Below are 19,089 nucleotides of genomic sequence, written 5' to 3'. Positions count from 1 at the left end.
AGAATGCAAACCATTTGTAATTAAGATGATTAAATAATTTAGAACCAACACAAATGGGCTTAGGCATGACATTGGCTTTATTGCCATATAGACCCCTTGGAATTATACTAGTCAATATTCAGCCTGCAGTGGTCAGCATTTTTTTAAAACGCTGGTAACCATGGGAAAAATTAGCCCAGAATATCCAATCCCAGGCCATGTCCGGGCCCCAGCATTGAATATCTGGGGCTAATTGGACATATGTTATACATCGGCTCTTAAGTGGGTCCAGCACTGTATATTACAGCACCTTCAGAGCTGCTACATTGTTTCCCCGAAAATAAGCCCTATAAAGATTTTTAAAGATGCTCCTAATATAAGCCCTACCCCCAAAATAAGCCCTAGTTAAGATTGACCCCCGAAGCCGCCCCCCTCCCCCTGACATTCCCTGACTCCATCCCTGATATTAGTGCTGCCTGATTTGCTGAACAAATCGGACTCATTGATTTCAGCAACCCCACCCCTGCTGCTTTACAAGGCCCCAGAGCGAAGATATATCAGTCTCACAGTGGGAGGGTCACTGGGGTTCTGCTGCACATGGGGATGGGAGGGAGGAAGGGAGGGAGGGATAGAAAGATGCTGCACAAGGGGATGGGCGAGAAGGGAGGAATGATGCTGTACATGGGGGAGGGGGGAGAGAAAGGAGAGAGGTAGGATTGGGGTAGAGGAGATGGAGAGATGATTGTTGTATATGAAAAAAATAAAACATCCCCCAAAATAAGCCCTAGTGCATTTTTTTGTACCCAAAATTAATATGACACTTTTATTTTCGGGGAAACATGGTAGCTATTCCCTGACTCTACCCTTGGAACAACCCTCTCTGGGACATTTCAAAAATGGTTGGTTAGAACAGATATTCAGCAGCACAGCCTAATTAGCTACCATTGAATCTTGGCAGCTGATCCACAGAGCACAATTTAAGCAGACTGGAACCTCTACTGCCTGCTTAAATTATTTTGAAAATTGATTTGATAGAGTCTTGATATCTATAACCCCTGTCAAGCTCCACTCCAACCTTTAACTAAAGATGTAAAAGCAGTATCCTTTTGGCTTTTGCCATTGTGTTTTCTGCTTGTTTGACTACCTTAAGATCATCGGATACATTTGTCTCCAGGATCAGCTTTTCTTTCGTACACAGAAATACTTCACCCCTTATGCTGTACTGATCCCGCAGCTTTGCTAGATCAAGAAGATCTTTGTTTAGTCATATCAGAAATAGAGGCTATGGATCTCTAGGGCCCGCAACCAATTGCCTTTAGAACACGTCTTGGCTATTGGCCTGCTTGTGGGCTATCATTGATCCAATTGCTTCTCTTTTTCTTAATTTTTAATCTTTTTAATGACTACTTTTTACTATTCTTTTGTACTTATTTATTTTTGTTCCTTTTTTACTTCAGGATACTTAGCTCAAATGTTGACGGAAGATCTCCGTTTCGCTCTCATTTTATGCTGAGGGCTTCTTCAGGACAGAGCTTTGTACATTTATCGTTGCTCTAAGAAAAAAAGAACAAAGTGTATTTAAATTCTAAAACCATGTGATTTTATGTTTTAACTCGAGACATGCTTGTTCTTGCTTTCAGTGAAGACTCTGGGGAACCGCCCCTTTTAAATATTTTAAATGTCTTTACTTTACTTAAATTATTATTGAAAATCTACATGTTAAAGTATTACAGACTAGCTTACTTACTGTTTGAAATGACCTTTGTAGAATCTCGACATGATTTAGTCATTTAGGAGAATCTTGTGAATCACAAATGGATCCTCACTCAATGCTATTCACTTTTAAAGGCGTTCTACGTCATGTCCGGTACTCTCTTGTTGGAAATAATGTAAGAACTACTTGTCATCTTAAAGCTTTTATCTTTGATTTTGATCAACGTACATGTTAACAACAGTTTATAGGCATGCTAGTATTTCTCCAACCTGATTAACTTTTTTGTGTTCTGGATGTTTTATCCTTGAAAATATTGAGCAAGTCCATTATCTAAGGATCTTGCTGGTCTACGGAAACTTGCTCCCTAATCTGATCTCTAAAGTTTCTTGTGGTTGCGTTAGAAAAAATTCTAAAAGACATGAATTACTTCACCAAAAGAACTTTTTTAATATTTTTAGATGGTTTTTGAAAGATTTTAGAAAAAACTTGCCAATTAACTGATATATTTAATCCTTTGGGTTGTATACTGTGTAGACGATCTATCCATTTTTGTTCTGTTTGTAATAATTTTTTTCCCCTATCCCCCCCCTCATAGATTCTGGAATTCTATCTATAATGATGCATCTTAATTGTTCAAAAGTATGATTGTATGTCAATGTGCTACTAGAGGTGCTTCTTTTCTGTTCAAATTTAGGCAAGATTTATGCTCTGTCATCCGAATTTTGAATTGTCTGGTGGTTTTGCCGATATAAATTTTTGAACATGGGCATTTGGTCCGTTTTACATGTTGTTTGGTGTCTTAGGTGATATACTTTGTGATTTAAAGGGTTCTCAAATGATGCAGCTTGTATTGTTAAGAGGCATATTTGACACCTGCCACATGTTGAATGGAACCCATTGGGTGTATCCCACTGTAAGTTGGCATCAGGTTTTAAACTCAAATATTCCTTTAAGTTACGTGATCTGAAATATGCCAATCGTAATTTGACATTTTCAAAACAGGGATTTCTCTGGACTATCCTCCAATGGTTGTGTATAATATTAGAGACCTGTTGAGATTCCACATTGTATCTAAGAACCATGTTTGATATTCTTCTGTAGTTTCTGTATTGGTTATTTGAGTGGAGTCCCCTAGTTTCTCCATTGTTGTTGTATTTATTGTTGGTTCTATTGTCTGTGGTTGTAAGAGCCGCTCCTGTTGGTTATTCTTTGCTCAACAGTATGACTTCTTTAATATCTTTTTGGGATAACCCCTAGTTTTAAGGTTTTTGGCTAATTGTTTAAAATCCTCTGTATGAGTGCAGATGCATCTATATCACAAGAATTGCGCCAGTGGTAAACTATCTTTTAAGGCAGCTGTTGTATTGTAATAAACTTGTATCAATTGGTTTTACATATAATTTTGATTCCAATTTATTTTGCATTATGCTGATCCAGGTGTCTAAAAAGTTTATTCCTTCTGATGATTGGTTCATTGTAAATTGTATATTGTTATCTCTAGTATTTAACCAATCCACAAACTGTGTAAGTTGGTTACTGGAACCTTGCCATAATAAGAATACATCATCTATGTATCTTGTCCATCCTTTAATATATTGAGTCCACTTTGTTTTTTAAAAAATTTCTTCATAATGTTTCATATAAAGGCACGCAATCAAGGGGGCGCATGTAGTGCCCATTGCTACTCCTTTTATTTGTAAGCATAAATTACTACCATCTGTAAAGAAATTTTTTGTTAATGCCAGTTGTAGCAAAGACATGATAAATTCTGTCGAGCATTGTTGAATTCGAGTGTCTCAAGCTTCTTGTGCTATTTCTAAGCATCTGCGCTGAGGAAGTGAAGTATACAACGATACTATGTCTAGCGTATGTGTATGTTCACTTGTAGACCGTTCTGAGCTACTGGGAGGATGGGATAAAAATCTAAATAAATAAATAGTGTAGCCATGATAACTGGTTGATCAGAAATCTCTATTGTTTGTAACCATAACAAGAATTGATTTGTGTCTTTGATGTACGAGTCACTAGTTTCTACTAGTGGCTTAAGATAATAATCTGCGAACGTAGAGAGGGGTTCTAAGATGGATTTCCTAGAAGAAATTGTAGGGCGCCTCGGAGGTTTCTTTAATCTCTTATGAATTTTTGGTACTAAATAAATCCTGCTGGTTTGTGTATTCAAATATTGAAATTCATGTTTTGTAACATATCCTTCATCAAAACCTTCCTGTGTTAGAGTTAATATTTGTGATTCTAACTGTGTAGTGGGATTATAATCTAAAAGAGTATAAGTGGTTTTGTCTGATAGTTGTTGATTTAATTCACTTCTTTAGTCTTGTTCATTCCAGATTACTGTGGCCCCTCCTTTGTCCGCTCTACTTATAACTATTGATTGATCCGATTGTAAATCTTTTAGTGCCTTCCGTTCTCCTTTAGACAAATTAAAAGTTTCTATTTTTTATATCGTAGTTTTGAAACGTCTTGAAGCACTAATTGTTTGAAGGTTAAAAGGAGGGGATCTAATTGTCCGGGAGGAGTCCAAGATGACTTCTTCCTTACTATTGATCTATCATTCTGTGATTCACTTCCCCAAAAATACTTTTTCAAAGATAATGTTCTTACAAATCGTTCTATATCAATTTGAAATTAAAAATGATCATAAGGGGTTGTTGGTATGAACGAAAGTCCCTTGGACAAAACACTACTCTCTGTCTGATTCAAAACTCGATCTGAAATATTAATGATAGTTGAAGATTGAGTTGGATTTATTGTGGTCAATAATAGTTGTTTCGATTGTTTCTTCTGCCTCTGCTTCTGCCTCTTGAGCACCCTCTTCCTCTGCCTCTTTGAGTGTTCATTTGTTGTTGATCTAAAAAATTCTTTTCGGAACCCTCACTTCTAGAGGAGTTGGACAAGGCTGATGAAGTGGTATCCGTTGATCTATCTCGAATTTTTTGTTCAGTAGAAAACATTCAGAACACTAAAAAGTTAATCAAGTTGGAGAAATACTAGCATGCCTATAAACTGTTGTTAACATGTATGTTGATCAAAATCAAAGATAAAAATTTTACGATGACAAGTAGTTCTTACATCATTTCCGACAAGAGAGTACCGTACATGACGCAGAACGCCTTTAAAAGTGAATAGCATTGAGTGAGGATCTGTTTGTGATTCACAAGATTCTTCTAAATGACTAAATCGCGTTGAGAATTTACAGAGGTCATTTCAAACAGTAAGTAAGCTAGTTTGTAATACTTTAACACATAGCTTTTCAATAATAATTTAAGTAAAGACATTTAAAATATTTAAAAGAGGCGGTTCCCCAGAATCTTCATTGAAAGCAAGAACAAGCAGGTCTTGAGTTAAAACATAAAATCACATGGTTTTAGAATTTAAATACACTTTGTTCTTTTTTTCTTAGAGCAATGATAAATGTACAAAGCTCTGTCCTGAAGAAGCCCTCAGCATAAAATAAGAGCAGAATGGAGATCTTCCGTCAACATTTGAGCTAAGTATCATGAAGTAAAAGAAAGAACGAAAATAAATAAGTACAAATGAATAGTAAAAAGTAGTCATTAAAAAGATTAAAAATTAAGAAAAAGAGAAGCAATTGGATCAATGATAGCCTGCAAGCAGGCCAATAGCCAAGACGTGTTCTAAAGGCAATTGGCTGCGGGCCCTGGAGATCCATAGCCTCTATTTCTGATATGACTAAACAAAGATCTTCTTGATCTAGCATTTGCCTTTAACAGGATACATTTTTTTAGGTGCCAAATACTAGATAATTCTGTTCAAATTTCACAAGATCCCTCTTTTGGTATGCAAATCTTCCATGGTTTTACCCTATTGTAGATTTTGGTATCATCTGCAAAGAGGCAAACTTTATCTGACAGGCGTGCCACACTTTGCTTACAAAATGTTGAGAAGAACCAGACCAAAGACAGATAGATCCCTGTGGTATATGAATAATAATGCCCTAATTTCCAGAGTGAACACCATGATGGAATCTATCCTATATTCAAAAGCTACCTCATTTTATTGTAATTTATATGCAATTAAAATTTCAAATGTGTTTACATGCCCAGGCTGGTTGTCCATATTTTTACATTTTTAAATGATTTTTTTTCTTAGGAGATTTAGAACCAAACTCTGTTTTATCTTGTTGCTGTTTTTTGCAGGATAAGTATGTTTCCATTATAATTGGTTTCAATATTTCCTGAAACAGGTGCCATAACAAGAGGACAACTGGGCCCTGTTGAGATCATACACCAGTATATTCGCTATGATGAGATCAATGAGGCGATTAGTGTCCTGAGCAGCATGGACTGGAACATGATGGGTCATCGGTGTTACATAGGCCTGAGTGCCATTGTCAATCACCTTCTTAAACAAAAGCTAACAGCAGAGAGAGAAGGTACATATTATAACTGTATGACAGATTCCTTGTATTGATTTATTTAGATTTCTGTCCCGTTCTCCTGGGAGCTCAGAATAGGTTACAATTGACATTCACAATAAAATTACAGGCATTCGTAGAACAGGCAGGTGAAGGAGGCATTAAGGGAGAAGGGGAGCATGGGATGGGAGGAGGGTATAGATTGGGGAAGTGGGAGGAGGGTATAGATTGGGGAAGTGGGAGGAGGGTATAGATTGGGGAAGTGGGAGGAGGGTATAGATTGGGGAAGCGGGAGGAGAGCAAGGAGTCAAGGAAGGACAGGAAGGAACAGGAGAATGGGAGAGGAGAGCAAGGAGTCAAGAAGGACAGGAAGGAACAGGAGAATGGGAGGAGAGAAGGAGTTATGTCAGATTCCTTGTATTGATTTGTTTAGTGCTAGATATAAAGGATTTTCTCTTTGGGTATCTACTGTATTTCCCCCGAAAATAAGCCCTAGCATATTTTTCAGGGTAGGTCTTAATATAAGTTGAAGCGCTGGATTCACTTAGCAGTGCTTCCCCCGCCGTGCACCCCCCTGGATTACTGCAAGCCCCGCTTTAGTCCGCCTATGTTTCAGGCACCTAATGGACGCTCATGCGTGCTTTTTCTTCCTTTACGGTGGCCGACTTTTTGGCTGTGGAGGAATAGATACATGAAAAGTCTTAGGCAGGCGAGACTCCACGCGGCTTTCTAACGTGAAGAATACCCTGGCATCGTCACACAGCCTGTGGAATTAGACGCTTACCACCTGGCTGGGATCTCGTGCTCTGATTTTACGCCAAATTGAATGTACGGTATTTACTGGTGGTGGTGAGTAAGGAGGAAGACAAGTAGGAAGAGCATGCCTTTGTGTTCAGCTTCCAGTCCATGCCCTTCTGGGCAACACGTTCTTATAGTAAGGCCATTTGTTATCTCGGTTTTATATTTTCTTGGTAAATAAGAAAATGGACTATTGTAACTTGTAAGCAAAATAAGACCTAGTGCTTTTTTGAGGCCCAAAATTAAAATAAGACAGTGTCTTATTTTCGGGGAAACACGGTATGAGGAAAATGATTAGTATATAGGAGCTTTTACTCTTCAACAAGTTATAATGCTGGTGTCTACTGATCTAAAATTAGAGACTTGTTACTTATAAAGTCAAAAGTTGCTATTCTCAGACATGTGTGCAGCATAAGTTTTTTGTTTTTTTTTAAGTTCAAAAATTGTTTATTGAATTTCCAAATCATACAGAAAGTATACACAAGATGCAGTACAGTGATTATAAAAGTAAGAACATTTGATAAATGATACGGTTACATATGTGTAGTTTATATCTAAGAAAAATAAAGCATCCGGTGATACACAAATCAAAAAGAGATAAAATAAGATTAAATAAATGAATCAAAACGAATAAAGAATAAAAACTACACTAATCAATCAATAATAAATGAAAAAAGTAAAACCTTGTTTACATGTTAACATGGTAATATCAGAAACATGCAAAAAGCTGTTCAACTAAGCTTGAACCATGAGTCGGTAATTGATATAAGTAGACTAACCTGGATGTCAAAATAATGAAAAGAGATATACATGTTATCAGACAAGCAGTGTCATCAGTTATGTTATGGTGACCAAAGAATATTTATGTTTAAGTTCAAATGCATATTTAAGCAGCCGGGTCATAAGGAGAGAAGGTGTGTTCTAATAGAGGGGCCCAGAGCTTCTCAAATCTTCTTAGTGAGTGTGATCTTTCCGCGGCTATGTGTTCATATTGGTTCACGGAAGTTTCGCCCCCCACATTTCGCCCCCAGCAATTCGCCCCTCACATTTCGCCCCCGCACATTTCGCCCCCCGGATGTTTCGCCCCCACACATTTCGCCCCCGCACATTTCGCCCCCCGGATGTTTCGCCCCCACACATTTCGCCCCCGCACATTTCGCCCCTGAGTGTCAGACTATTCCTCTCGCAGGCGATTTCTTTGCCGACACGACGGCAGGCTACAAATTCAAAGTGCACAGCTGGCTGTTCTCACTGCCTCTAATGTCGGCCCTGCAGCTCCGGACTTCCCCACACCTGCTCTCTCCCCCCCCCCCCCCGATCACTATTATTTTAAATGTTATGGCAGCCACGGCGCTGTATCCATCGGAGGAGACTTCTAACCTCGGCCATGAAGTTGCTGTTGCAGGAAGAGTTCCGGGGCAGGCCGAGGTTAGAAGTCTCCTCCGATGGATACAGCGCCGTGGCTGCCATAACATTTAAAATAATAGTGATCGGGGGGGGGGGGGGGGGGAGAGAGCAGGTGTGGGGAAGTCCGGAGCTGCAGGGCCGGCGTTAGAGGGAGTAAGAGCTGATGGTGCCACAGGGTCCCGCGTTGGGGGGGGGGGGATGGTGCCACAGGGTCCCGCCCCTCCCCTCTACCTTGACTGGCTGACAGGCTAGGCAGACGCTGTGCTTAAGTAAGCGTGTCGCTCCTTTTAGATTCAAAGCTCAAAAGACTGGGAAGGGGAGGAGGAGACGTGGCAAGAACAGGCTCATCTGCACCCCCTGGTGCCACAGGGTCCCGCGTTGGGGGGGGGGATGGTGCCACAGGGTCCCGCCCCTCCCCTCTACCTTGACTGGCTGACAGGCTAGGCAGACGCTGTGCTTAAGTAAGCGTGTCGCTAGACTGGGAAGGGGAGGAGGAGACGTGGCAAGAACAGGCTCATCTGCACCCCCTGGTGCCACAGGGTCCCGCGTTGGGGGGGGGGGATGGTGCCACAGGGTCCCGCCCCTCCCCTCTACCTTGACTGGCTGACAGGCTAGGCAGACGCTGTGCTTAAGTAAGCGTGTCGCTCCTTTTAGATTCAAAGCTCAAAAGACTGGGAAGGGGAGGAGGAGACGTGGCAAGAACAGGCTCATCTGCACCCCCTTAACTGTAATTGGTTGATAGAATTGACAGACAGTGCACGCTACCTCGGCCTGCCCCGGAACTCTTCCTGCAGCCACCACCCGCCTAGGCAGGAACATGAAGTTGCTGTTGCAGGAAGAGTTCCGGGGCAGGCCGAGGTTAGAAGTCTCCTCCGATGGATACAGCGCCGCGGCTGCCATAACATTTAAAATAATAGGGGGGGGGGGGAAGAGCAGGTGTGGGGAAGTCCGGAGCTGCAGGGCCGACATTAGAGGCAGTGAGAACAGCCAGCTGTGCACTTTGAATTTGTAGCCTGCCGTCGTGTCGGCAAAGAAATCGCCTGCGAGAGGAATAGTCTGACACTCAGGGGCGAAATGTGCGGGGGCGAAATGTGTGGGGGCGAAACATCCGGGGGGCGAAATGTGCGGGGGCGAAATGTGTGGGGGCGAAATGTGTCTGGGGGCGAAATGTGGGGGGCGAAATGTGAGGGGCGAATTGCTGGGGGCGAAATGTGGGGGGCGAACCTTCCGGATCCCGTTCATATTTGGCTATAAGACAAACTGAATTCCACCAAGTATTATAATCTGCTGCAGCCAGATTCTTCCAATTCGATAGTACCGTCTTGATAGCAATTAATATGAGAAAGTATAACAGATCATTCTCCTCCTGTTGATATTGAGTTGTTCAAAGTCTCCCACTATGAGAGTATGGTATGATATGGATTTATTAATTTTAAATATAGCTTGTATATCTGACCATATTCTATTCCAATAGTTATGAAGCAAGGGGCATTCATAAAGCATGTGCTTTAAAAATCCTCCTGTTCTGCCACAGGACCAACAACTATCTTTGGAGCTAGTATGTAGTTTAGATAACCGTTGGGGAGTCCAATAAGCTTTATGTAGTAAGAAGAATGCTGTTTGATGGAAAGCCGCAGAGCAACATAATTTAGAAGGTCTGGACCAGATAGACCGCCATGTTTCTTCCGAGATATCTAATTCCAGTTCCTGATTCTAGCTATGTTCCAAATCTATCAATCTCTTAGTCTTTTTTTGTCTAATAAGTTTGTACCATTGCAATGCTTCCTTTTTATTGTATGTGATTGAAGAACAAATAGTGATAACATCTGGAACACTATTCATGAGATTCTTAATTTTGAGGAGGGTTTGTATTGAGTGCTTCAGTTGGAGCCATTGATAATGACAACCGGGTGGTAAATTGTATTGATCAGCAAGTGTGCTGTATGGAATCCAACCATCCAACCATTATCATCTCTCAATTGATTCACACTCCAGATGCCTGCCCGCTGCCAATTTTTCCAATTCACAATTTTATTTTGTATCTTGATACAGTCATTTTGCCACAATGGAGTGCATAAGGTAGATGCCCATGGTATTTTCAACAGTGATTCTAGCTCTCGAAAAGTTTTTTCATCGAAGCAAGTATATGATCATCAGTTTTACTCGATTTAGATGTTGTTACAAAGGCATGTAGACGAATGAATACTTTCCATATCTCTCTTCTTCAAAATTGTACCAAATACTAAGGATGCATCTTCACTGAGTAACCATCGTGCACCTTGACGTAACAAAAAAGCACAATGATAGTCAAAGAAGTCTGGAAATCTAACACCTCCATCCATTTTGGAAGCCTTTAATTTTTTCAAGGCAATCCTCGGGGTTCCTTTATTCCATAGATATTGAGTTAAAATGGAATCCATTTTTTTGTGTATAGCTGTAGACAGGAAGAAGGGAAGCATGCTTAATGTATAGTTTATTTTGGGTGTTATGATCATCTTAATTGATTACAATCTTCCCCACTATGACAACTTTAGGGGCAACCATCGGAGAATCATTGTATTGAGAAGCTGGAAGATATGTGTTGTATATAACTCCATTGTTCATTCGATTGTAGGACCAAAATTTATACCTAAATATTTGAGTTTATCATTTGACCATTGAAGTTAAGATCTTTCACTTCAGACTTTAAGACAAGGTTATTCAGTGGCATTAGTTCTGTTTTGGTTATATTGAGCTTGTATCCCGATACTTGAGCATACGTTGTAATGGTTGATAGTAGAGGGTTCAACGAATCTGGTGTAGTGTAAATTAGAACGTCGTCAGCGTAAGCTGAAAACTCCACTTTTGACCCCCTCGGATTTCAGGATTTTGCCAGATGGAGAGAAGTAGAGGTTCAAGGGTCCGATTAAATAATAGCGGTAACAGCGGGCATCCCTGTCTTGTGCCTCTGGTTGGATGAAAAGAAGAAGATGTTGAACCATTAATATGAACATTAGTGGTAGGGGCGGTGTACAGCACTTTGATCATGTTGATGAATTCCTGTCCAAAGCCAAACCAATGTAATGTGTCAAAAAGGAATCCCCATTCCACTCGGTCAAATGCCTTTTCCGCATCCAACGCGAATGCTAGTAGTGGTACATTTTCTTTATTTGCATATTGGATCACATTGGCAAACATTCTGGCGTTGTCACTGGCCAATCTACCCGTCATAAAGCCATTCTGCTCAATGCCAATCAGTTTTGGCAAGATCGTCTGTAAACGAGTTGCAAGAATCTTTGCATACAATTTTGCATCAACATTTATGAGAGACAATAGTCTATAGTTAGGAATGAGTAGCGGGTCTTTACCAGGTTTAGGTAATACAATGATGCTTGCTTCAGTAAAGGTGCCTGAAACATTACCGGTGTCTATAAAATGGCTAAACAATGCTAGAAGATGAGGAATTAACAGATCTTGAAAGGTACTAAAAAATTCCGAGGTTAGACCATCCTGTCCCGGAGATTTCTTTTTCGCCATACCCTGCAATGCTGTTGTTATCTCGCTTTCCTCCATGGGTTTGGATAGTAAGATGTTATCTTCATCAGTAAGAATGGGGTGTACTAAGTTGTCCCCCAATATTTCTTCAGACGTTGTTGACAGTCTGTCAGGGTATAAAGTTGTTCGTAAAATTTCTGAAAGCAATTTGGGATCATTTCTGGATTCGAGATTGTCTGACCTGCGTGGTCTGTGATAGTGTGTATGTTGAGTCTTTCTTCCCTAACTCTCAGATAGTGTGCAAGGGCATGACTATTCTTATTATTTTCACAGTAACAGTTGGCCGACTGCATGAAGATAGCGTTTCCTGCCTTCTTACTGAGCAGTAAGTTATATTCAAGTCTCGATTGATGTAATTTCTTGAGCGTTTGCATATCTAAAGGATTAGTTTGATGACAGAAATCTAGATCTTTGATGGATTTGATATGATAGTGAAGTTGTTTGTCTAAATCTTACAATTTCATAGGGATTGATAAGAAGAAATATTAAGACATATCTAATGTCCCTTTTCTAGTTTACAATTGTAGTTCCTTTCTACTTTGTTGTAGTCTGTAAACCGCGATGATCTGCAGGGGTATATTAAATATTGATTAAATCAATCTAATTCTAGTGCAGTAGGTGTGCCATTCTGGACAGTAGGATATTCTCTCTATCATTGTGAGCAACGCAGAAGGAATCCACTCCAGATTTTCAGTTCCTTCTCCTTCTCTAGAGGGCTCTGCCTCCCCCTTCAGTTTTTTTTCTTCTGTACATGAGCCGGAAAGTGTATTTCTGATCTGTTCTGTATATTTCTTTATTGTTTTCTGGATTTTTCACGATTTTTGCAGCTATTTGTGAACCAGAGCACCCTAGTGAAGGGTAAAGACCTGTCTGCTGCAGAAGAAGCAGACTTGAGTCTGCAGCTGGCAGGTTAATCCCTTTAGGACATGTTTGGCTAGCCTGCAGAAAACTTTCTGGAGTTCAGGGTCCATATCCCTAGTAACTTAGCTCACCTACTGAATTGCAGGGCCTTGAGCGCAGGCTATTAAGTCGTTCGCAGGGAGCTCAGTGGGGCTCTTCAGGGTGCCGGTTTGCCATTTTGCTCCCCCCCCCTTCCCATGCGCAATTCCACTGAGGTTGAGGATCAGTCCAACTTCGGTCCAACTGACAGAAGATTTCAGTGTTTGGAGGACTGGCTGATTGAGGCAGGGATTCTTCTCCCAGATCCAGCTACTTCTTAGAGCTGAGGCAGGCTTCAGCATCTTTAGAGCTCATGTTACAGTGAATAAGGCTATTGCAGCTTATGGGCAAAATCAGGGGAGGGGTCAGATAAACCTATTTTTGAAGGCTTCTGCCACACCCTGTTGTGCCCCCTCTAAAATCCTTTTTTTTTTTTTTTTAAGTTTTTAAACCTTTAGTTAACTCATTTTTTAGCACTAAAACGCTGCCAAGGTGGCCATCTTGGATTTCCTAAAAAAATTTTTTTGAAAAGTTCTCCAGATCCTTCAAATCACTTCGTTTTGCCTCAAAACTGGCAGGGATTAGCCCACAGACTTCTTTAACCCCTAATTCATTTTAGATTTATACTGGATAGATGCAGGAAGAGCGCTCTTGCACCATGTGCTGTGTAGCATGTGAAGGGGCGGGATTGTTGGACTTAGCCTCCCCTTTGGTCTCTAGGGCTGAGGAACCTTTGGTGGGCCTGTCTACTGGGAGAAGATCCCTTAAGGAGCCCCAGAACAACAGCGTACTTAGGTTTAAGAGTGTGGAAGCCGTGGAGCCAAGAGATGTAAGGTAAAGTTACCTAAAGGGGACTCAGTGTTGCCTAATAAAGCCTTTTCTCCTGAATTTGTTAATTTGATGTGGAGAGCTTATTTGGATAGCCAGCATCCTCACATGAGGTCTAGCAGTGAGCCAGGGGTCGCACAAGGGGGCATGGGCTCACAGGGTGCATCAGGGTTATTGGCAGAGGCTGACCAGGACCCTGTGGACCTTTCTGACAGGGACTCAGAAGGCAGGGGATCAGTCTGTTTGCCCTTGCTGTCACAGAGCAAGTCTTCCCTGCTGGGCGACATAGGGTTGCAAACAGGAGCTAGTACGCTGGAAGCTGTGGTGGCTCTCAATCAAGGGGAGGATCCCACGGTATGCCGGCTGTTCAAGCCTTTGGCACTATTAGAGCTCTTTACCGACTCCCTGTGGGAGTTACATTTAGATTACCAGCAGGCCCCTTCCACTCAGTGTTCTATTCTAAGCAGAGTGAGAGCACAACCCACGTCTTTCCCTGGCATCTTGATATGAGTGTTTTGGTCATGGAGCACTAGGATGCTCCTGAGGGCTCTTTAAAGGTTGCCAAAACAATGATTAGGCTGTATCCTATGGTACAGGAGTGTCAACATATATTCGCTCAGCCTACTGTAGATTCTTTGGTTGTTCAGGTAACCAAACGCATGTCCCTGCCAAGTGAGGGAAGTGTAGTATTAATGGATACACAGGATCACAGAGTGGATGTGGTCCAAAAAAGGCAGTTCAAAGCTCTGGCCTTAGGGTTTAAAAACAGCTGCAGCAGCCTCTTTTGTGGCACGAGCCTTTGCCCCATCTTATGCTAGCAGGGCTGGATTATGTGGCCAGTGCTCTCTATGATATCATCAGTCATGAACAAAGTCTCAGCTTATTCGATTTCAGCCCATAGAATGCTCTGGATGACTGGTTTGTGGGCTCCCCAGTGGGGTGCCCAGAAAAGTCATGCAGAGTCATAGTAACAGTACAGAGACTTTTAGAATTTCAGGCCATATATCCTGTGCCACAAGAAGAATTGGACTCAGGCAGATACTCCATATACTTTATAGTGCCCACGAAAAGCTCTTTTGACATTTCCTCAGCTTTTGATTTTGTAGACTATGCACTCCTTGTAAAAATACTACATGCTATCAGTATTAGAGGTCTAGTTCTTGCATAGTTTATTAGATATCTTTCACAGAGGACTTATGAGGTGACTTTCAACAATTTATGCTCTGATACCTTCCCAGTATTGTCAGATGTTCCACAGGGCTTCATTCTTGCTCCTCTTTTATTCAATATCTTCCTTGCCTCCCTACTTACTGTTATTCAGGATCATGGTGCTACCCCTTTCTGTTATGCTGATGGTATACAAATGTGCTTTTGTTGCACAGATCCTGTAACTTTGTGTCAAGATGTTAACACTAGCCTGAACCCAGTGTCAACATGGCTAAAAGAAAACCTCCTTGTACTTAACCCTGCCAAATGTGAATACATTTTTTTTCCAGCTTCCTCTAATTCCATCACATACTATCACTCCCAAGTCCCACTCCTCTTTCATGCATAAAAGATCTTCACCCCTTAAACTACCATTCCCTCGGGTTTTGCAGCCCAAAATCCAAGGAACGGCGCTGATATGTGCTGCACTTCAAGGTTTAAGAAACAAGGAAATCCAAGAAAGTAAATCTTCAAAACACCACACGCTTTATTTCAAATGGTTAACAGTGGGAGGAGAACAGCTGTTAAAATCCACAATCTCTGAAAAGTTCACAATCCTTTTGTCTTGGATTTCATTTTCACTGTTTGTTGTTTAATACCCACGAGCACCAACTCCTTTTTCCCAGGACGTGTGCACAAGAGCTGCGTTTACTATCTCTTATGCGCATGCGCCAGGTGTGTTCCTCCCCCTTATTTTCCGTCTCACAGCATGCATATCTACACTGTTCCCGTCGTATGTGGCAGACTCTGTTCACTTTAGCACCAGACGTTTGAGCATCGGGGCCAGAGAGAGGGGAACAAATGGGAACCTTCCTTGAGCTATCTGCTGCACAAGAGAGGATCCATGGATCGATTTACCTTTTTTTCAATAACAGCAGCATGAAAGTGTTACCTGAAAGAAGTATCCCCCTCATTCTATAACAGTTCATCTAAAGCTAGGTGATAATATGCACGTTAAGTTGTAGAATACTAGTACTTATGTATGCGACTTACAGTTACACGAATCAGTGCCAGTTGGTTGCTAATCGGGATTCTATTACTGTAGTGCAGGGGTAGGGAACTCCGGTCTTCGAGAGCCGTAGTCCAGTCGGGTTTTCAGGATTTCCCCAATGAATATGCATTGAAAGCAGTGCATGCAAATAGATCTCATGCATATTCATTGGGGAAATCCTGAAAATCTGACTGGAATACAGCTCTTGAGGACCGGAGATCCCTACCCCTGCTGTAGTGGTAACTCACTTAGCATGCAAAATATAAAAGGTCCTTCACAAAGGAAAGCACATGAGTAAGGCATGGGTGTGTCCAACAATTACAAGTTCTTAGTTATGTACTTAACTACCACATTTATTCATGCATTTATACCTGCATAAGTGGGCGTACCTAAATGTCGATGCGTAAATACCAATCTACACTAGTATTCTATAAAAGAATCTGAGCGTCCAGATGCCGTTATAGAATTTACACCTAACCTTCGACGCCTAAAATTTCCTCCTTTGTGAGAAACTGAGAGGCAGAAGGGCGGAGGAGGGAGGGGTTAGTCAGGACAGAGGAAGAGTCGTTCCTTTAACAAGGGCTAATGTGTTGCAGTCCTTGATGAAGATTTATTATACTGGACTCTTTTGAACAGGAATATTTGCTGAACTCTTGATAGAGGATTATTATACCGGACTCTGCTTGAAGGATTATCCTTGCAAGAGCTCTTTATGGAAGATTCTTGCTGTTAAGCACATTTCATAGAATTATTACTGCTGTCTTCATTGCCAAAGACTATCCCTGTGGTATTCTTTACTGAGGGAGTTTAAGCCTGTATTATTATGAAGGATTAATAGGCTACAGTTATTACTGACCATTATCTCTAGTGTGTGCACTGCTACTGATTATCACTGCTGTGTAAACTACTGAGGATTATCGCTGCTGTGTTCCAATCGTGGACTATCCTGGCTAAAATTCTTTGCTTTGGATTAACCCAGATTTCTAGGATTTGGAAAGGTAGGGCATACTCAAGCTATGTCACTACCCATCATCAAGTGACGACGCCATTCATGAGGATGACAAGGCCCACTAATGAAGTATAACTATAGTGTAAATGCTGCTTTGATCTTGAAACAACTCTCTGGCAACAAGCAAGATGTATTGGTCATACCAGTGGGAGTGACATCATTGGACAGTGCCGGAATGGAGTAGCTATGTCTAAGTTTAGAGACAACTAGAAAATGTATTTATTTATTTAAAAAATTTATATACCGTTTAAAATGAAACGGTTTACATAATTTGCATATACAATATTAAAATAAAGACAAAATAAAAGCAAATACATGATAAAATAGACAAGTAATAAAATAAACATGCATACAATCATCAGGAAAATACCATAATGTGGATAGTAGAGATCATGTGCCGACTATACCTTCCACATCCCATGCTCTTATGGAGGTGCGTCATTGTCTTTTTTTTTGGTTCAGCAAAACAAATGTGTTATAGGTAGGTCTCTCGTCCCTTTGTCTTAACAGCTAAAAATACAACAAATTTTCCTTTTTCCTCCTAGATGTATTTTTTCTTCATTTCCTGCCACTTCTACAAAGAGAGAAAATACAAAAAGAAGTCCATTTACATTTCTTTTCTCGCGGGTTTATTGCGTTCAGCTTGGCTAACCTGCTCAGTGAAATGTTCAAAGGCAAGCCGGGTTTTAAAAGGTGACCAAAGGTGACACGGTCTGTGTCTGTGTATGGCCGTTTGGTGAGGGATGGGCTGGGGAGGGCTTCAGTGGCTTGGAGGGTGTAGATGGGCTGGAGTAGGTTTTAATGGAGATTTCGGCAGTTGGAACCCAAGCACAGTACCGGGTAGAGCTTTGGATTCTTGCCCAGAAATAGCTAAGAAAAAAAATTAAAAAAATTTAAATTGAATCAGGTTGGGCAGACTGGATGGACCATTCGGGTCTTTATCTGCCGTCATCTACTATGTTACTATGAGTTGGTTATGAGTTCTTTCTTGCTCTGACGCATAGTGAGCAAAATGGTTGGAGCCAGTGGCCTGCTTCATGAGCAGTCTAAAACTGGCAGAGCGTCTGGCAGTGAAAAAAAGCTCTGCCACAAAGAGACAGTAGAAGGTGAAATCACCGACTCCAAGGTGTTCCCACATTCAGTGACATTTTTAGTATAGTTCTGATGAAGAATGATCTAGGCTCAGTGAAATGTCAAGAAAAATCTTTAACAAAGAACTGTAAAAAAAAAAAAAAAAAAAAAGGTGTTGTACTATGGGAAGCCAATCCATACAGAATTCACTCTGAACTCTTGATTCAGATGCGATTAAGCATTTAAACATTATTTATTTATTTCTGCCGCTTTTTATCAGAAAGGATAAAGATCTTATCTCTTTTAAAAAATTGTTGAAAACTTTCTTATTTAACGATTAATTTCCTTTCTTTTCTCCCTCTTTTATATTGTCTTTCCCTTCCATATGTCCTTTCCCTCTATTAAGAGAAATATTGTAACTCTTTCCCTTCTTTCCTCCCTGTTAAGTTTAGTTAATTTTAGGTAAAGAGAAATCTTCTCTACTTATTTAATCAATTAATAATTACTTGTACTGATGTTTTGGATGTTTTGTAATACTTGTATGATATTATGTTTTTTATAACTTGTATTTTATTGTACATCGCCTAGAAAGTTTTATATAGGCGATTAATCAAAATAAACCTGAACTTGAACTTGAACTTATTATTTAATTTTCTATACTGTTCTCCCAAGGGAGCTCAGAACAAACTACATGAATTTATTCAGGTACTCAAGCATTTTTCCCTGTCTGTCCCAGCAGGTTCACAATCTATCTAATGTACCTGGGGCAATGGGGAGGTTTAAATGACTTGCCCAGGGTCACAAGGAGCAGCGTGGGTTTGAACTAAAGAACCATATTGTGTGAGATCAAAGGTTCATCTAGCCCAGTATCCTGTTTCTAACAGTGGCCAATCCAACTCACATGTATCTGGTAACAAGATTTCATACTCCCAATAAGAAGTGGCTTTCCCCCGTATATACCTTAATAGCAGTTTACCAAAATTTAAAAAATTGATTAAATTTTACCAGTTTAAAAAATTGATTAAATTGTTTTTTCCAGCGATGTACAATAAAATGGGGAAGGCAAACAATTTATTTGGAAGACAGTGACCTAAATACAGACAAAGGTAGACTGCAAAATGAAAGGAAAATGGGAAGAACTACAATCAATATAGGAAAGAGAACGAGGAAGGAGAAAAACATAAGGGAATAACATTACAAAGAGAAGGCCTTGCATGAAT

The 19,089-nt window shown here is 40.6% G+C and overlaps 1 protein-coding gene across 3 annotated transcripts in view; it reads left to right on the top strand.

Annotated features, from left to right (window-relative positions):
- The window catches only part of WDPCP (WD repeat containing planar cell polarity effector), a 483,012-nt gene that overhangs the window by 299,203 nt on the left and 164,720 nt on the right, over positions 1–19,089 (top strand). For 2 of the 3 annotated variants that reach the window (XM_033938782.1, XM_033938783.1), the window contains one exon: positions 5,916–6,104. The exons of the other annotated variant lie outside the window; for it this stretch is intronic. In XM_033938782.1, the coding sequence (XP_033794673.1) occupies positions 5,916–6,104 (189 nt within the window). The remainder of the gene's footprint in view (positions 1–5,915; positions 6,105–19,089) is intronic. 3 annotated transcript variants of the gene reach the window in all.

The sequence above is a fragment of the Geotrypetes seraphini genome, chromosome 3 (genome assembly GCF_902459505.1).
Source record: "Geotrypetes seraphini chromosome 3, aGeoSer1.1, whole genome shotgun sequence".
NCBI lineage: Eukaryota > Metazoa > Chordata > Amphibia > Gymnophiona > Dermophiidae > Geotrypetes > Geotrypetes seraphini.
Note: the sequence above shows the minus strand (reverse complement) of the source record. Positions and strands in the feature narration are given on the sequence as shown.